At 38.4% G+C, this 19,705-nt stretch overlaps 1 protein-coding gene across 1 annotated transcript in view; it reads right to left on the reverse strand.

Moving 5' to 3' along the window:
• Positions 1-19,705, reverse strand: part of WDR49 (WD repeat domain 49) — a 104,497-nt gene that overhangs the window by 17,000 nt on the left and 67,792 nt on the right. Inside the window, 1 exon segment of the mRNA XM_049710517.1 lies at positions 2,661-2,825. Coding sequence (XP_049566474.1) covers positions 2,661-2,825 — 165 coding nt within the window.

Raw genomic sequence — 19,705 nt, forward strand, 5'->3', positions numbered from 1 at the left:
GAAGCACAAGCAATTCCAGTTTACCTCCTCAGGCAGTGGCTGAGGACGTAGACCTGATGGGTATACTTTAAGAGAGAAGGTCATTAGGTCACCAGCAGTTAAAACTAAGCCCTGCTATGAAACATTATTGGTTCATCATCAAAGAGCAAGTTGGCACCTTCTATCAAGATTAAAACACATATACACTTTGCCTCAAAAATTCAACTTCTAGAAAATCATCACACAGAGACACTCATATGTATGAAATGACATATTTTGAAGGATATTCTGGATGCTTTGTTTACAAAAGCTAAAGATTTAAATCAACTTAATTGCTCACTAACAAGAGACTGAACATCAGAATATGGAATATCTACAGTAGCATATAATGTAACTATTTAGAAGAATGAGTCACCTCCAAGTGTCCAAGCTTTGCCCAGAGTCGACCAGCTATGGAAACTTAAAGCAAGTTGCTTTATCTCCTTGGGCTTCAGTTTCCTCCTCTGGTATAATAATAGTACCAACCATGTAGAGGTGTGTGTGTGTAAAGTGCTTAGCACAGTGCCTGGCTCATAGTAACCATGCGATAAAATTTAACTAACATCATTATTGCTGTTGTTTGCATTCATATGAATCAATGTCCAATACAGGAAAATGCAGAGCAGCATGGACAGTGGACTCTGCCACTGAGAAAAAAATGGTGCTCATGGTCTAGAAAGATGTACAGGAAACTAGTACCACTGGTAGCCACAATGGAGGAGCTGGGAACAGGGGTAAGAAAGAGACTTTCTCTTCACTGTATATCCCTTTTATGTTTAAAATCTTATTGTGTGCATACATTATTCAAAACAATTAATTTAAAAACAGACACTTCAAAACCGTGATAAATAGGGCAATACTTTTAAGTCTTTGATTGCATAGGTACTGGGTTTTAGATTCTAAATTATAAATGAGATTGGAAAATATCATTCATTCTTGTTTCTTCACAGAATATGGCCAGCGCAGCTCAACCTTGATTTATGCATCCGACATACCTACGCTGAAATTGTCAAGGTTCAGAATTCTGTTGTGCTATTGTGATAAAGATAAATGTACCTGCAAAAGCTGCGACTGTAATACTAAATTCACATTAACTTCTAACATGTCAAGGCTTGAGCTGAGACATTGAGGGGTATACATGCTCTTCACCCACATCACTTTTTTCTCCTCTAAATATGGCTCTTACCAAGTCCACCTAAAATAATACCCACAAAAAAGTATTGTAAAGACCTGACTGTCTCCAGATCCTATCAAGCTGTGACCCTTAGCTGGGATCATTTTTGCAACCATCTACAAGTCTGCCCTACGCTAGACTCTATGACCAGTTATTCCCAAGATAGGGATAAAAATAATCTAATCCATTCCCTTCATTTTTCACTTCAGCCTTGTATCCAAGGACTGGTAAGTGGGATTCTCACTTGTTCCTTTTGCCTAAGCCACTGTCTAATACTCCAGTTCCAGTTATTCTTGTTTTATTCTACCTTGACTTATTAGGATTGGGATTATCCCATTACCTTCCCACATTTTACCAGTTCTCCCATGAACTAGATTACTTTACTTAAACACATTCTCCCAGTCCATACCTCATGCCATTACCCTTCCCAGAGGCCACGTTCTGCTGATTTCTAGAGATTCTCACTGCAACATGCTTCACACTGACCTTTGCAGCCTGGAATCTCCCGGAACACTTGCCCCCAACTTCCATAATGTTCTACCTACATATCTAGGTAGCTTTCCACTACCCTCCCATGCAGCCTACCTGAATGCATCTTACAACCTAACACAGAAGGTACATCTAATTAACAGCCTTCTGACCCCAGTTAGGACAGAAATTTGAGAACCATTCAAAGCTTATTCAAGAAACTGCCTTCTGTTGCCTCAGACTGTCACAAGTCATCTCTCATCCAACACTGTCATCTCTCTTGAAGCTGAGAAGAACAGAGAAGATTCACTGGTAAGCATGATTTCAGATTGTAAGTATGTAGTTTTGCCTGAAATTTTGATCACCTTTGCAAAGTAAAATACCACTTTCCTCCCAGAAGAAATTAATAATAGTTACAAAATTTAAAAACTGAGAGGATGAAATAGTGTTAGTTTAGGATGGACAATAAATAAAATTATGATTGTTCTTCCTACTTTCCTTCTTTACTGTCTTATTACCTTCACATAAAAATGCAGATTACAAAATGGGTAACTTCTAAATATTCATTTTCCAAAAAATTTGCATCTATGCAATTTTTAAAGTTTACTTACTTGCCCTGATTTCTCATTTTATATACCAAAAGAAAAAAAAAAACAGCAAGAAAAATGAAAACTAGAGACATTAGCTGAAGCACATGAAAATTATTCAGGCTTCTTATTCCCCAGAGTGGTCCTCTATGACTTTCTGAAATAAGTAAGCCAAGTTGTGTTTTGATTCTAAATAATTTATTCAGAAAAACCATTTATTCATTTTTCCTCAGAGGTTTATTTTCCTAACAGCTTTGTTATTAGATGGTTTGGGTTATTTAGCTCTTCTTATCTTCTCATCTCTCTTCTTGAAAGGCCAAAAATACCAACACAAATATAGCCAAAGCTGTGTCTCCTCACACAATATTTTAGCCCCCTCATATCTGGATAGAAAAGCGTCACTGTGTTCGCACCTTTACAGTCCCATCTGTGCTGCCAGTCAAAAGCCGTGTCTCATTTGCATCGAGGGCCATTGTGCTGATTTCTGCGTTGCCATGGCAACCAGTAAACTGTTTGATTTTCTGCCCAGTGTCTATCATCCAGAAGGAAACCGTCGACCCCGCATCAGAACTGATTACCTACAAGAAAATAACACTGTAGAGAAATTAAATATAGTTCCAGAATCCACCGTTTTTATTTAAATAAAATATCCAGCCTGTGCATTTCCACCAGTGAGATTCCCCCAACAGTGACAATCTCGTAATGTATTTGCTTTCTTTTTATTAAGCTGATAACATTTCAATTTCTAGGCCAGAACTGAGGTAATGAAGTCATGATTCTCTTTATCAGAGAAGATAGGAATCTTCTTTCCTTACCCAGCTTAGTGTCTAGAGGCCATCCTGAAATCGAATCCTACTGAAATAAACTTATAAATCTTTCACATTTAGATGAGAAACTTGATTTTATCAGTCATGATGTTCCGACACTATTTACTATATGAAAAGAAACCTTTTATTATATATTAGCTTCCATTTAGCATTCAGAAAATAAAGCAATACCAGCCATTATGGGGAAAAGTTCATTTCAGCAAGTTGCTAGAGTTACTGCTTCTAATGCCATTAGTCCCTTTTTTTCCTCAAGGTACTGTGTATATTTTTACAACTAACACAATTTTTGATGGGTCACTAAAAACAAAGAACACAGGAAGGTTAAATATAAATCTGCATATACACTCCAAGAGGAAGGCAACCAAACAAATGCAAGAAGGGATAGGATTATATATAATAGTTCCATAGTAAGAAATTTAATAGTGTCAAGTAGACTGCTAATTTCAGCTCTAGGTATTTAGGCATCCTTTAAGAGATTTATAGGTTAAAACTACCTTGCCCATATGACTTTCAGACGCAAAGGCATGAAAGAAAAAACAAAAAAAACACTGAACATAAAAATGTGTAGATAGAAAGTTACCTGAAGCAATATCTAGATTTTAAGAAAATTTAAAGTGCATCTTTACCCACTTAGGTATTGATTACCAATGTATAAATATAAATGTATTAAGAATATGTTAAAATGTCACATTTTCATAATTAAATGGGTTAAAGTTTATCAAATATATGTTCGGAAGGCCTGGATAACTGGCTGTCATACACGTATTCACTCATTCATTCACTCATTCATTCACTCTACAGGCATTCACTGAACGTCCACTGGGTGCCAGCTCCATGGGGGCAGTGGGGCTTCACTGATGCATCCCTGCTCTCAAGGGGTCTATAGTCTAGGCTTCTACACTAGAATCACTTTAAAAATCACAGTTGTGTACCAGACCAGAGACTCAGACTTGATTGGATCAGGCAGTGGAATTTTTAAAGAGCTCTGCAGGTTATTTAAGTATGCAACCGGGTCAGGTACTACTGGGCTAGAGGGAGAAACAGACAAGAAGTAAATCAATGCCCAACAATCCTACAAGTTTAGAGGTATCACTCCTGGGTGATCTGGGGGCATAGAGAGTAAAACCACAAATCCATTCATTGGCGTGGGGAATGGGGATAAAATGTGAGGAGGATCGATCAGGGGTTGAAGATAGGAACATGTATGTATTGAGTGCCAAGCCCTTTACACCCACTACCGCATTTGATCTTGAAAGAAACTCTGTAAAATTATGTTATCACCCTCTCTCTACCAGTGATGAACTTGAGATTCTAATCAGTTAAGTACCATTCCCAAGCTTATATAACGAGGTTTGAATCCTGGGCCTTCTATGACAGACACATCATAAGGCCTTCCTCTATTTCAGCATCCTACCCCAGATAATTAAGAGTGATGAGAAGACAGAACTTGGAGGCTATTCCAAGCATGAGAAACAGTAAGAAGTGTAATGGAGCCAGAGTACAGACGATGAGATAAATGGTGGAATATCAGGGGAAGAAGCAAACTGACGACAGATATTTGAAATCCCTAATGAGCAATGCCAGAGAATAATGGGTAGTGTGTATTGTTTTTTTTTTTTAAACTGGGAAAGGGTTCATGGCTTTCATTGGTTATCAGTGGCATGTATGACTCAAAATAAAATTAGGAGCAATCTCTTTGTTCTTAATAAGGAGGAGAGAGAGATTGTATTTTTGTTGGTTGTTTTGTGAAGGTACCTCTGGCAGCAGTGTGGAAAACGAACAGGTTGTGAGAAGACCATTTAGAGGCTGCTGTATCAGTCCAAGTGGAGATGCTCACCTGAGACAGTAGTCCCAGAGGTAAAAAAGAAGAGGAGGGATTGAATGAAAGGGTCACCGTTTAGCAATCTTTATGCCTCAGCAAAGAACTGATCGTGAATGTGGGAGCTCTCACAGACCTTTTTTCCCCTGATATTACAACTCTTAATCAGACAATTTCTTAAATGATGTAAAACTATGTCTATGCTACACATTTTCTCTCTGTGAAATCAAAAGTAGCTTCAAAGTTTAATTACCGTTATTAAGCTACAGTGCAATTTCTAGAACAAAAGACCTGGATCTTCATAATAATGTGACCTAACACTTTAATTATCATTCCATGTAACTGTGTTTCTATTTGTTTTGGTTTGTGCAATATGCACGGTGGTTAAGCACTGGCTCAAGCCAGCATGCCTGAGTTTAAATGTCAGTGTCTGACCTTGGATGCATTACTTAATCTCTCTAAGCTTCAGTTTCCTCACCTATAAACCAGAGAGAATCACTGTCACTACCTTAAACCATTTTTAAGAGGTTGAAGTAAGCTAATATTTGTAAAGCATTTAGCACAGTTCATGGCATACAATAAATGTCATAAAAGTTAGCTAGTGTTACTATTCTATTTAAGCTTAATCATCTGACCTTTTATTTGGACTCATATCCTTTTTCATATCCGAATCAATTTAAGAAAAACATTTAATGTCTTGTTTTCTTCCAACCATGAGAGTGAATGTAGACAGCTACATTTCAGAAACCAGCTTTTAAGATGTACGTTGAAATTTAAAATTATATCACACTTGGAATTTTCTCACATAACTATTTAAGAATTTGGATTGTATTCATTAAAGATAAAGCCATGAAAACATAATATTCCAAGCATGAGTAAAAATTTTGATAGTCATCTTTGAAGAAAAGGTTAGGGGATTTTATGATTTCAATTCAAAAAGTGTTTATTGAGCATCTATTATATGCTAGGCATTTCAGTACTAAAAGATGGGTATTCCCTGATAGAAACAAAAAAGGCAAAATAAAGTAAACAATATTCAAAGAAAGACTTGCTTACTTGTTTAAGACTGGCATCATGCACATTACAAAGCATTTCATCATCCACTCACCACTTTTATCTAATGTAGACATTCGATCAAGAATTAGTAACCTTTGCTTTTTGCTATTTTGCACTCTCCCTCCTCAGCCTTACCTGGCTAAACCCCAATATACTGTTCATCATTTTTCAGCACTTTACTCATTTCACAATTTCTCACGAAATCGGAATCAATAATGACAACAGTGTACAGCCAGTCAGATTTCATTTTATGGCAATCTACCTTAAGGCGCAGTCTTCAGGAAGACAACATGTTGAAATGCAAGGACCGATTATGTCACAAGCACACACCTGGTATTAACCAGAATCTGCTCAAACTATGACAATATCAGAATACAAGAATAATAAGGCAGGTGAAAAGATGTTCAAAGTCAAGTGAGAGAGGAGGGCGTTTCCCATCACTTGGCAGATGAAGTGGTTTGACTACAGGACCGTGAGGACCGTGTTTTTAGCAAGCTGTTTTCATCTGCAATAAACTCCAGGAATAAGTATTGGCATCATATTTATATGCCACATTTTGATGATACCAAGTCCCTTTAGGTTTTCAGTTTCCTCTTGGCTGCTTCTTATCAGATGAGACCTTAACCTTTGAGGACAGGGCCTTGGCATCTGCAGAGCAGAAGCGGCACTTTCCTAATAACTACACTTCAGTGCAAACGGACCCTGTGAGCAAATCGTTCTGATGGAGGCGCGCTCCACCTTATGTATCTGAGTTAATAACCGTTTAGGAACATATGGGTCCTTTTTGTCTCTCTCATCTGAAGCTGTCACAGCCAATCAGACAATTCTAAGATATGTGAGGCTCTATCCATGTCCCCTAATTGTCTTTTTGCTATTCCAACAACAATAAGCACTTCTGTTCTCTTTTATATGCATCTCAAATTCTAGGTTTAAGCAAGAAAAACCAAAAATTGCAGCAGCAAATATTGCTGGCTACCAAGGGATCAGGACATTTGACTTAATTGCTGTTTATAATTTTATTTTTTTAAGTCAGTGCTGTTTGTGGTCCCATAATATAAAGCAGGTTGTCTCCTTTATTTCTATTTCGCATCGAATCTCTAGAGGTTACTTACCAGTAAGTAGTGAAGCGAGGAGAATGATAATATCTCAGAGTATTGGTACAGACAAAGAATTCAAATATTTTAAGGCAGCCATTCTCTATTTATAAATCTGATTTGTCAGAATATCACTTCTTTGTAGATTAATTTGTAATTGGATCTTTCAGACTCATTCCTTTAGTTTGTCAAACCCCTACCGTATGCAAGGCACAGGATCTAGGCATTGGGGATCCAACAGTAAAATATTCCTGCCCTTATATTTAGTGAGGGAAGAGGGGAGGGATGCAACTAAATGAGAAAAAAAGCATGCGCACACACACACACACACAAATACACACACACACGATGTTTAGCGGTGATAAGCGTTATAGAGAAAAATATAACCAAGAAGGGGGTAGAGATCACTGAGAGTGGGTGAAAAGCTGGGGGCTCTGGGAAGCTTTCCCTGAGGGATTATTTGAAGAAAGACACAGAGGTCAGGGAGGGAGCCATGCAGATACCTGGGTGAAGAGAGTCCCAGGAAAAGGAAACAGCAACACAAAAGCCCTGAGACAGAGTGTCCTTGGTATGTTCAAGGACTAGAAAGGAGGCCAGCAAGGCTTAGGCAGTATGAATAACGGGAAGGACCACGGGCTGTGACCGCCTGTGATCATTATACAGGTGCTCAGAACACTCCCCCAATCAGTAGGCACCCACAGGGATTAGGGTATGAAGTCAGAAAGGTATCACTTCCCTTTTTTGGGGTAATTTTATTTAGCTTTTACTCCCACTTTGTTCTGTGTATCTTTATACACAATATTCTTTGTCTTTCACAGAAAATCTACACAGGAGGTATTATAATTCTTATTTTACACATAAGAAAACATTGCTTAGAGAAATTCAATTACTTGCTCAATGGAAAGCATTAGGAACTCTGACTCTAAAACTTCACCATGTCCCTCCTTCTAAAGAATTGCTAAGAAAAACTACTTCAAAAAATAGTTGAGACTGCATTGGACTTGCATGTCCTGGCGCTGCAAGCTTGGAAGTTGTCACTCCATCCTAACAGTGAGTAAAAACCCGGAAAAACTAAAAGATCAACAACTCCTCTTAGATCAGTAAGAGAGGTGAGGTCACAGGGCAGATCACTGCCCTCCAAACTGGAGAGACCAACAGGCAGATCGAGAAAATCACAACCTACCAGAGCAGAAACTCATGAACTGAAAGCTCCCCAGGAAACAGAGCCAAGAGAGGAAAACCTGAACTGTAACTTATGAATCACTTGAGGCTCAAAGCGGATAAGTCTGAGAGTTAAAAATTCTGGGAGCTGGTGATAGGGGAGCCTCCACAAGTTTATGAGTTTTATTTTGAGGTTATGGACCAGGTTCTCCCTATAAATATTAGAGAAAAATCCCCTCATGCTCTGGCAGGGTCAGAGGGAAGGGAACAGCTTCAAAATACGTCAGACAGCTCTGTTCTTCTTAACAAGGTCTGCCCTCGGGAGAAAATGTATAACAGAGCCTAACTTGCTGGGGTTTCATCAGAGCCTAACTGATATGGGAAAAGAAAAGACAAAATTCTAGCTAGTTCTAGCCTTCTTGTTTCACCGAAGGGTGGAAGACAACTGAGAAGCATAGGTGAAGTGCACAGTCCAGAGGCACAGGCTCACTAAAAGACTGCGACCTAATCACAGAACTACAGAATACTCCCACCCCCACCACCTGGCCACCACATCTCGAAAGGCCTTTTTACGTCAGTCCCTTTGGCCCAGCACAACATGTCCGACTATCAAGAAAATTTACAAAACATACTAAAAGGCAAAATAACATAGTTTGAAGAAATAGAGCAAGCATCAGACTCAGACATGGCAGAGATGTTAGAATGATCGGATCTGGAATTCAAGACAACTAATGTTAATAAGCTAAGGGGTCTAATGGGTAAAATAGACAGCTTGTAAGAACAGATGGGTTGGGTAACATAAGCAGAGAAATGGAAATCCTTAAGAAGAATCAAGAAGAAATGCTAGAGCTAGATCAAAAATATTGCAACAGAAATGAAGCATGCCTTTGATGGGCTTACTAGTAGACTGGATATGGCTGGGGAAAGCATCTCTGAGCTTGAGGATAAATCAGAAACCTCAGAAACTGAAAAGCAATGCGTGCAGAGACTGAAAAAAAAAATACAGTATCCAAGAACTGTGGGAAAACTAAACAAGGTGTAACATTCACATAATGAGAATACCAGAAGGAGAAGAAAGAAAGGAAGAGAAGAAATACTTGAAACAATAATGACTGAGAACTTCCCCTAATTAGTATTAGACATCAAACCACAGATTCAGGAAGCTCACATAACACCAGGAAGGATACATGTAAAAAAACTACACCTAGGTATATCATATTCAAACTACAGAAAATCAAGGATAAGCAAAAGATCTTGAAAGAAGCCAGTGGAAAAAGATACCTACCTTACCTACAAAGGAACAAAGATAAGAATTACACCTGACTTCTCAGAAAACATGCAAGCAAGAAGGGATTGGAGTGAAATTAAAGTGCTGACAGCAAAAAGTCACCAACCCAGAATTGTGTATCCTGCAAAAACAACTAAAAATAAAGGAGAAATAAAGACATTCTCAGAAAAAGAAAAATTGAGGGAATTTGTTGCCAGTAGACCTGACTTCAAAATAGACGTTCTTCAGAGAAAAGAAAATTAATATAGGTCAGAAAATTGGATCTACAAAAAGAAAGGAAGAATATTGAATAGGAATAAGTGAAGATTAAAAAAACTTTTGTTTTAACCTTAATTGACTTAATAGGTAACAGTTTGCTCAAACCAATAATGGCAACAATGTATTAAATTATATATTTAATATGTATTATATATATACATAATGTGTAATTATGTATATAATTAAATTATGTACTTAAGGGAAATGAATGACAGCAATGATACAAGGGACAAAAGGGAGGAATTAGATTATTTTATTAGTATAAGGTAATAACACTACCTGTGAAACAATATAGTGTTATTTGAAAGTAGACTTGGATTAGTTATAAATGTATATTGAAAACACCAGGGCAATCTAAAGAAAGTTTTAAAAATATATATATGTGACTGATAATGCTAAGAAAGGAAAGGAAACAGAATCATTTAAAATACTCAATTAAAACCACAAGAGGCCAAAAAAAAAATGTAAAAGACAAAAATAGGAGCAAAGAATAAGGGCAACCAACAGAAAACAGTAACAAATATGGTAGATATTAATCCAACTCTATCAATATTAATCCAACTGTATCAATAATCACTTAAAATGTCAAAGGTCAAAATGTACAAATCAAGTCAAATTGTCAGAGCAGATCAAAAATAAGACCAACTATATATATGTAGTCTAAAAAAAACCCACTTGTGGGTCTCTTGTAGATAGTATATATATAGGTCTTCTTTTTGTATCCATTCAGCGAGCCTGTGTCTTATGGTTGGAGCATTTAATCCATTCACATTTAAGGTAATTATCGATATGTATGTTCCTATTGCCATTTTCTTAATTGTTTTGGGTTTGTTTTTGTAGGTCCTTTTCTTCTCTTGTGTTTCCCACTTAGAGAAATTCCTTTGGCATTTGTTGTACAGCTGGTTTGATGGTGCTGAATTCTCTTAGCTTTTGCTTGTCTATAAAGCTTTTGATTTCTCCATTGAATGTGAATGAGATCCTTGCCGGGTAGAGTATCCTTGGTTGTAGTTTCTTCCCTTTCATCATTTTAAATATATAGTGCCACTCCCTTCTGGCTTGTAGAGTTTCTGCTGAGATATCAGCTGTTAACCTTATGGGAGTTCCCTTTTAAGTTATTTGTTGTTTTTCCCTTGTTGCTTTTAATAATTTTTCTTTGCCTTTAATTTTTGTCAATTTGATTACTATGTGTCTCAATGTGTTTCTCCTTGGGTTTATCCTGCCTGGGACTCTCTGTGCTTCCGGGAGTTGGGTGACTATTTCATTTCCTATGTTAGGGAAGTTTTGACTATAAACTCTTCAAATATTTTCTCAGGTCCTTTCTCTCTCTCTTCTCCTTCTGGGACCCCTATAATGCAAATGTTGTTGCATTTAATGTTGTCCCAGAGGTCCCTCAGGCTGTCTTTATTTCTTTTGATTCTTTTTTCTTTATTCTGATCCATGGCAGTGAATTCCACCATTCTGTCTTCCAGGTCACTTATCCATTCTTCTGCCTCAGTTATTCTGCTATTGATTCCTTCTAGTGTATTTCTCATTTCAGTTATTGTATTGTTCATCTCTGTTTGTTTGTTCTTTAATTCTTCTCGGTGTTTATTCTTTAATTCTTCTAGGTCTTTGTTAAACATTTCTTGTATTTTCTCAATCTTTGCCTCCATTCTTTTTCCGAGGTCTGGGATCATCTTTACTATCATTATTCTGAATTCTTTTTCTGGAAGGTTGCCTATCTCCACTTCATTTAGTTGTTTTTCAGGGGGTTTATCTTGTTCGTTCATCTGGTACATAGCCCTCTGCCTTCTCATTTTGTCTATGTTTCTGTGAATGTGGTTTTCATTCCACACGCTGCAGGACTGTAGCTCTTCTTGCTTCTGCTGTCTGCCCTCTGGTGGATAAGGCTATCTAGGAGGCTTGTGCAAGTTTCCTGATGGGAGGGACTGGTGGGTAGAGCTGGGTGTTGCTCTGGTGGGCAGAGCTCAGTAAAACTTTAATCTGCTTGTCCGCTGATGGGTAGGGCTGGGTTCTGTCCCTGTTGGTTGTTTGGTCTGAGGCAACCCAACACTGGAGCCTAGCCGGCTCTTTGGTGGGGCTAATGGCCAACTCTGGGAGAGCTCACACTAAGGAGTACTTTCCAGAATTTCTTCTACCAGTGTCCTTGTCCTCGTGGTGAGCCACAGCCACCCCCCGCCTCTGCAGGAGACTCTTCAACACTAGCAGGTAGGTCTGGTTCAGTCTCCTATGGGGTCACTGCTCCTTCCCCTAGGTCCCAATGCACACACTACTTTGTGTGTGCCCTCCAAGAGTGGAGTCTCTGTTTTCCCCAGTCCTGTTGAAGTCCTGCAATCAAATCCCACTAGCCTTCGAAGTCTGATTCTCTAGGAATTCCTCCTCCCTTTGCTGGACTCCCAGGTTGGGAAGCCTGACATGAGGCTCAGAACCTTCACTCTAGTGGGTGGACTTCTGTGGTATAAGTGTTCTCCAGTCTGTGAGTCACCCACCCAGCAGCTATGGGATTTGATTTTATTGTGATTGCACCCCTTCTACTGTCTTATTGTGGCTTCTCCTTTGTCTTTCGATGTGGGATATCTTTTTCGGTGAGTTCCAGTGTCTTCCTGTTGATGATTGTTCAGCAGTTAGTTGTGACTCCGGTGCTCTAGCAAGACGGAGTGAGTGCACATCCTCCTACTCTGCCATCTTGAACCAATCTTCAAAAAAAAATTTTTTTAAATCAACTCCAACAATGAATCGGAAGAATTTGGTTGGTTCAACTTCTGAAAATTAATTAATGTAAACCAGGGGGCCCCAACCCCTGGGCCTGTAAGGAACCAGGCTGCACAGCAGGAGGTGAGCAGCGGGCAAGCAAGCAAAGTTTCATCCGCTACTCCCCATCGCTCCCCAGCACTCACATAACCACCTGAACCATCTCCCACCCCCACCCCCACCCCATCCATGGAAAAACTGTCTTCCACGAAACCAGTCCCTGGTGCCAAAAAGGTTGGGTAATGCTGAGTAAACCATCATATCAATAGGCTTAAAAAGAAAAATCACATGATTATATCAACAGATGCAAAAAAAAAAAACAAACCCATGACAAAATCCAACACCCACTTATGATTAAAAACTCTCAGTAAAATAAGAATAGAGGGGAACTTCCTTCACTTGACAAAAAATATCTACAAAAAACATGGAGCTACTATCATACTTAATAGTGAGAATCTTGACTCTTTCTTACTAAGGTCAGGTACAAGGCAAGGATGTTCCCTCTCATCACTCCTTTTCAACATTATATGGAAGCTCTGCCTAATGCAATAAGACAAGTAAAGGGGAAAAGGCATAAAGGTTGGGAACAAAGAAATAAAACTGCCTTTGCTAGCAGATGACATGATCCTCTATGTAGAAAATCTTAAAGAACTGACCAAAAAAATCTCCTGGAACTAAGAAGCGATTATTGCAGGATTGCAGGATACAAAGTTAATATACAAAAATCAATCATTTTCCTATACAGCAGCAATGAACAAGAGGAATTTGGAAATAATACCACAATACAATTTACATTAGCATTCACAAAGCTGAAATAATATAAATCTAATAAAATATGTAGAAGATCTATATGAGGTAAAGTAAAAAACTCTGATGAATGAAATCAAAGACTAAATAAATGAGAGATAGTCCATGTTCATGGTTAGGAAGAATTAATATTGTCCAGATCTCAGTTCCTTCCAAGTTAATCTATATGTTTCATGCAATTCAAATCAAAATCACAATACGTTACTTTGTGGATGGATATCAACAAACTGATCTAAAGTTTATAGAGAAAGAACACATACTCAGATGTAGCAACACAATATTGCAGAAGAAGAACAAATCAGAGGATTGACACTACCTGACTTCACAACTTACTATAAAGCTGCAATAATCAAGACAGTATGATACTGGTAAAAGAATAGACAACCAGATCAGTAGAACAAAATAGAGAGCACAAAATTAGACTACATAAATATAGTCAACTGATCTTTGACCAAAAAGCAAAGGCAATACAATGGAGAAAAGATAATCTTTTCAACAAATGGTGCTTGAACAACTGGACATCAACATATAAAAATATGAATTTGGACACAGACTTTACACCTTTCACAAAAACTAACTTGAAATGGATCACAGACCTAAATATAAAACACAAAACTATAAAACTCAAAGAAGATAACATAGGAGAAAATTTAAATAACCTTGGGTTTGATGATGAATTTTTAGATAAAACACCAAAGGTATAGTACATGAAAAAATAATTGAAAGCTAGACTTCATTAAATTTAAAATTTTCTGCCCTGCAAAAGACACTGTCAGGAGAATAAAAAGACAAGCCAAGATCGGGAGAAAATATTTCCAAAAGACATATTTGATGAATCACTGTTACCCAAAATACACAAAGAACACTTAAAATTCAACAATAAGAAAACAAAAAACCCCATTACAAAAATGCGCCAGAGACATTAACAGACACCTCACTAAGGAAGGTAAACAAATGGCAAGTAAGCATTTGAAAAGATACTTCCCATCATATGCCATCAAGGAAATACAAAGTAAAACAAAAATGTGATACTACACATCTATTAGAGTGGTCTAAATCTAGAACACCGACAACACCAAATGCTGACAAGGACGTGGAGCAACAGGAACTCTCATTCTTTGATGGTGGGAAAGTAAGATGGTACAGCCACTTTAGAAGGCAATTGACAATCTTTTTACAAAACTAAATATACTCTTACCATATAATCCAGCCACCATGCTGTTTGATGTTTACCCAAAGGGGCTGAAAACTCATGTCCGCACGAAAGCCTGCACACAGATGTTTATAGCTGCTTTATTCATAATTGCCAGTACTTGGAAGCAACTAAGATGTCCTTCAGCAGGTGAATGGATAAATAATCTGCAGTACATCCATACAATGGAATATTATTCAGTGTTCTAAAAAAATAAGCTATCAAGACATTAAGATACGTAGAGGAAATGTAAATGCATACTACTGAGTAATAGAAACCAATCTGAAAAGTCTACATACTGTATTCCAATTATATGACACTCTGAAAAAACTAAACTATGTAGACAGTAAAAATATCAGTGGGTGCCAGGGGTTAGGGGAGGTGGGATAAATAGGTGGAGCACAGAGGATTTTTATGATGTTATAATGATGGACATGTCATTATACATTTGTCTAAACTCTTAAAGTACATAACACCAAGAGTGGACCCCTTATATAAACTGTGATTACACTTGATGGTAAGGATGTGTCAATATAGTTTTATCAAGTGTAACAAATATACCATTCTACTGGGGAATGTGGATAAAGGAAGAGGTTATGCATGTGAGGGACAGGAGTATACGGGATATTTCTGTACCTTGTTCTTAATTTTGCTATGAACCTAAAAATGCTCTTAAAAATTTTTTTTTAAATAGTCTTAAAAAAATAGCTGAGGGGCTTCCCTGGTGGCGCAGTTGTTGAGAGTCCGCCTGCCGATGCAGGGGACACGGGTTCGTGCCCCGGTCCGGGAAGATCCCCCATGCCGCGGAGCAGCTGGGCCCGTGAGCCATGGCCGCTGAGCCTGCGTGTCCGGAGCCTGCGCTCTGCAACGGGAGAGGCCACAACAGTGAGAGGCCCGCGTACCGCAAAAAAAAAAAAAAAAAAAAAAAAAAAGCTGAGACTGTGTTAATGAGAGAGGCTGAGGAAAGGGTCATCTTTTACACTGCTGATGGATTTAATGCACCTTTTATGCAGAAAATTTGACAACATCTGTCAAGGTTACTGTCTTAAACACTCTCTGACCCACTAATTCCAGTTCTAGAAATTTATCTCACAGATATTTCCTCACTAGTGCCAAAATTTGTGCATTCAAGGTAAAAAATTACTACATTAATTGTAATACAAAAATACTGGAATCCATCTAAATGCCCATAAGAACTGATTAATAAAGTTTGGCACACCCATTTAATAGAATACCATGCAGCTGACAAAAAGAAAGAGGATACTCTGGATAAGGAGATAAATAAAATGATCTTTCGGCTGTATTGTTGGGTGGAAAATCAATGTACAGAGCAGTGTTTCTGTGCAAAGAGCAATTAAAATAATAAATATTCTTAAATATTAAGAATTATTATATACATCTATTTAAAAGAGTGTATACATATTTACTTGTAATGAATACAACAGCCCTTAAAGGGTTGCTCATGGATCTCATGAACTGGTTGCCTCCAGGGAAGGAAACTGGTAGGTAAAAACAGGGATAAGAGGAAAATTTCACTGTATACCCTTTGTCCATTTGAGTTTTATAACACTGAAATATATTACTCCTTCTAAGTAACCACATTTAAATAAGTGTGTGTGTGTGTGTGTGTGTGTGTTGGTTTAACCTTAAGGCTAGGGTGTTTCCCACAACTCCATCAAGTGACCAGAGCTCATAGCCTCAGTATTGACATGTAACCAAGGACAGCCTTAAGCTGACCAGTGAAGAAAAGCCACGTTAACTGAAGCCTGGTCACTTGGAGCCCAGCAGTAAGCAGGCAAAGAGAAAGTTTTCACTAGTGTTCATCCAGTTCTGTTCAATTAGAAGCTCATTGATTTTGCCTTAAATACAAGCACTGAAGAGGTGCTTTGTAAGGTGGGGATAAATTTCCCTCAAGCTTGTCCCCTTCCCTCTGCTCAGATATTACATTTCCCACAGGAACTACCAATTGAATTGGTTAGATTCTCAAATATCTCAATTCCCCCAAAATCATATGCAGAAACGAGGACAGGAGATGCACTGTCACTAAAAAATTATACCCCAGTCCCATTTTTAATGAATGATTGGCATCATGTTACCTGTGAGAGTGTGAGAGTTGGTCCTCAAGAAAAAACACTACTCTGGGTAAAGTAGAGGTCTAATCTTCAAATTTTCAAAGCCAACATCCCATGCTGAATTACAGGAGCCCTGTCAGGGATCTCAGGAGTCCTGCTGGAGGCCGCCAGGCAGCCACTGTCTGACAGGTCTCTTTATGTACGTATGTGATTAATGTTTCTACTCTTAGAGATCAGGTAAAATGGGAAGATTCAGGAAGCCATTTTTGTATCAAATTGTCTCATATGCATATATTGTAACCTAGAAATTCATTCTCAAGATTTTACCTTACAGAGATAAAGTCATGAGTGTGAATATATTTATGCATAAAGAAATGCATAATAGCAAAATGCTCGTCAAGGCAAATGGATCAGTAAATTATGATACATACATACAATGAGACACTGTGCTGCCTTTTTAAAATGATGAAGTAGATCTACATTTAGGTACAAGGAAATAATTCCAATATGTTTCGGAATAAGAAAGTAAGTTACAGAACCATATTCAGGTGAAATAGTCTATGCACAGAGAGACATTTAGATATTTTGATGATGTTTCAGCAATATTTAATTCTTTACCTGAACTTACTGCGTTGTTTTAATTTCTTATAATAAGCAAGTAATGTTTTACAAAAAATAAATTATTTCAATGAGAAAAATAGTAAATATCATTGTCTGTCAAGATTTGATGATACTGATATATTTAGCCTGACGATAAATATGTCTAGATGCAAAACACACTGAAACATGACCTATTTTACAAAAACGCATAAACCCACATCATTAGGATGAGAGCCATGGTGATAAGTCAGAAATTTTATCTATTCCAGTTTATATGTTACCTACAAATACATTTTTAAAGTTCCTCAGCATTCATGGGTTTTTAAGAAAAGCTTTATTTAAGAATTCTATGCAAAGACAGTTCCTTAGAACTACCTCCAGGATACTGAGTGACTTTGATTCTTTCAAAATTGTGCATTCCAGGGACTCCCTCAACCTGTCCCAACTTGTTCTGCCACTAGCTGTGAGGGCAAGCTTTGCTGGTGAAATAAAGCATAAGGTTCCTTTTCAAAGGCCCTGTGTGGCTTAACATCACTTTCTTAGATTAGGATGCGAGGGTACCAAAAGGCAGGAAGATAAAGAAAAGTCACAGAAATATGCCATGTCACTTTCATATAGAAATAATGGTAGGTTCCCACTGATGACCAAATAGAATGAAATAATAGTAAAGTGTCAGCAACATGTTGAAATGACAATGCAAGGGAAGGTTTTCATTAGATTCAGATAAAAGGAAAGTCTTTCAAAAAGACACCAAACCAAATAACCAAAGAGCAAGCACCAGTGGACTGAAAAAGCATGGGTTTGTTTTGAACTTAGAATTAGAAATAGCAGTAAAAGGAATCGAACATCCATTGGTGCTCAGAAGAGTGTTGGGAGTTGTAGGAAAACACAGAAGGGGAAGACAAGGATCTTTCCCTTTCATCAAACATGTGAGGGGAGAAAGTGAGAATTTAGCCAATTGTTTAATTGGAAAACAACTAGAAATGCAACCGACGCGCAGAGAGGGGAGAGAGGTATGGTAGGAGATGTCCCTGGAGACCTCGGATGTTGAGAGGACCAGAGATGAGCCCCGGAACTGAATGTTTACCAGCAGGAACTTTAATGGCAGAGAAGAGAAGGGGCAGAAAAAAACTCTTCCTCACCTCAAGGGACCAGAGACAAAGCCCAATTCAGGGGCCCCTCCGCCTTTCTAACTCTTCCCAACATCTGCTTTCATATGACACATGGGTAAAATAAAGAGTAAGAAATATCAAGATGTTAATAAGAAAAAGAGGTGTCCTAAAGCACCACCCTTCAACCTGAGAGGTATGGGGGAGCCGGGGAGACTTGCCAGGGCTGGCCACCTGGGAGGAAGGAGGACGACTTCCAAGAGGCAGGACACAGTAAGGCAATGCTGCAGAGATACCTGTTGTTACCATTATTACGTCTATGCTCACACCACCCCCGCCCTGCCACACACACACTTTTGAAAGTCAATAAACTGAAGCTTAGACACGATAAATAGTCTGCCCAACATTTGAACTCACATTTCTCTAACTCAGCAGTTCTCAAAACTTTTGATCTCGGAATCCCTTTATACTACTAAAAATTATTGAAGAATCCAAATAGCTTCTATTTATGTGGGCAATAGAGACAGAGACAGAGGTAGAGATAAAGACAGAGACAGACAGAGAAACATATATATTTACCAAAGTAGAAATTTAAACTGAGAAATTGTTAAAACACAGGAATACAAAAGCACATATTCCTTTAGCCATCAGAGCAACGATGTCCTCACTCATCATAGAGCCTCTAGAAAGCTCCCTTGTACACTCATGAAACAAGAGAGGAAAAAGTAAACAGCAAGTTAATATTATAATGAAAAGAGCTGTGATCTTGAAGATCCTTTGAAAGGATCTGACTTCCCCAGGGATCTGAGATCACGCTGTGAGAACTGCTGTTCTAACCTCAAGTCTATATTTTTCCAAGACTAGACCTTGGTACATTGAGTGAATGACCTTCACAGTCTGGCTCTAAGCTCCCTTCACTGCCTCAAGTCCCACAGTTTTTGCTAAGTCTCCCCAAACTAGCCATACCAGAATAAACCCTCTCCCTGAAAAAAAATGTAGAGTCTGTGCCCAAGCTTCTTTGCAGGTGGCCATGTTGTACCTTCTGTCTGGAACTACTTCCTTCTCTCCTCTTAGGGGTTCCCACTCTAGATTTTAGGGCTCTGCTGAATGTCACCCACCCCAGCCCCAGCCAGATTTGATCACTTTCCAAGGATAGCACTTTGCTTTTGCCCCATTCATTTCACTCTACTCCACTGTTTCCTTGTGAGCTGGTCATGTGTCTACTTCCTCTTCTTTCACCCCACCATCCTGTAATGAGCACCTACCCAGCAATGAGCTCTTGGAAGACGCCCAGAACCTGAGTCTCCCTGAACTACGGGGGCAAAGAAACTATGTGCCACATGAATCTTTGATCCCTCATTCCCGGCACCTGAAACTTATTCAAAACTGTTTTATTTGCTTTGTCTAATTATTCTGAAATGATA

Source organism: Orcinus orca, chromosome 5 (genome assembly GCF_937001465.1).
Source record: "Orcinus orca chromosome 5, mOrcOrc1.1, whole genome shotgun sequence".
Lineage (NCBI taxonomy): Eukaryota > Metazoa > Chordata > Mammalia > Artiodactyla > Delphinidae > Orcinus > Orcinus orca.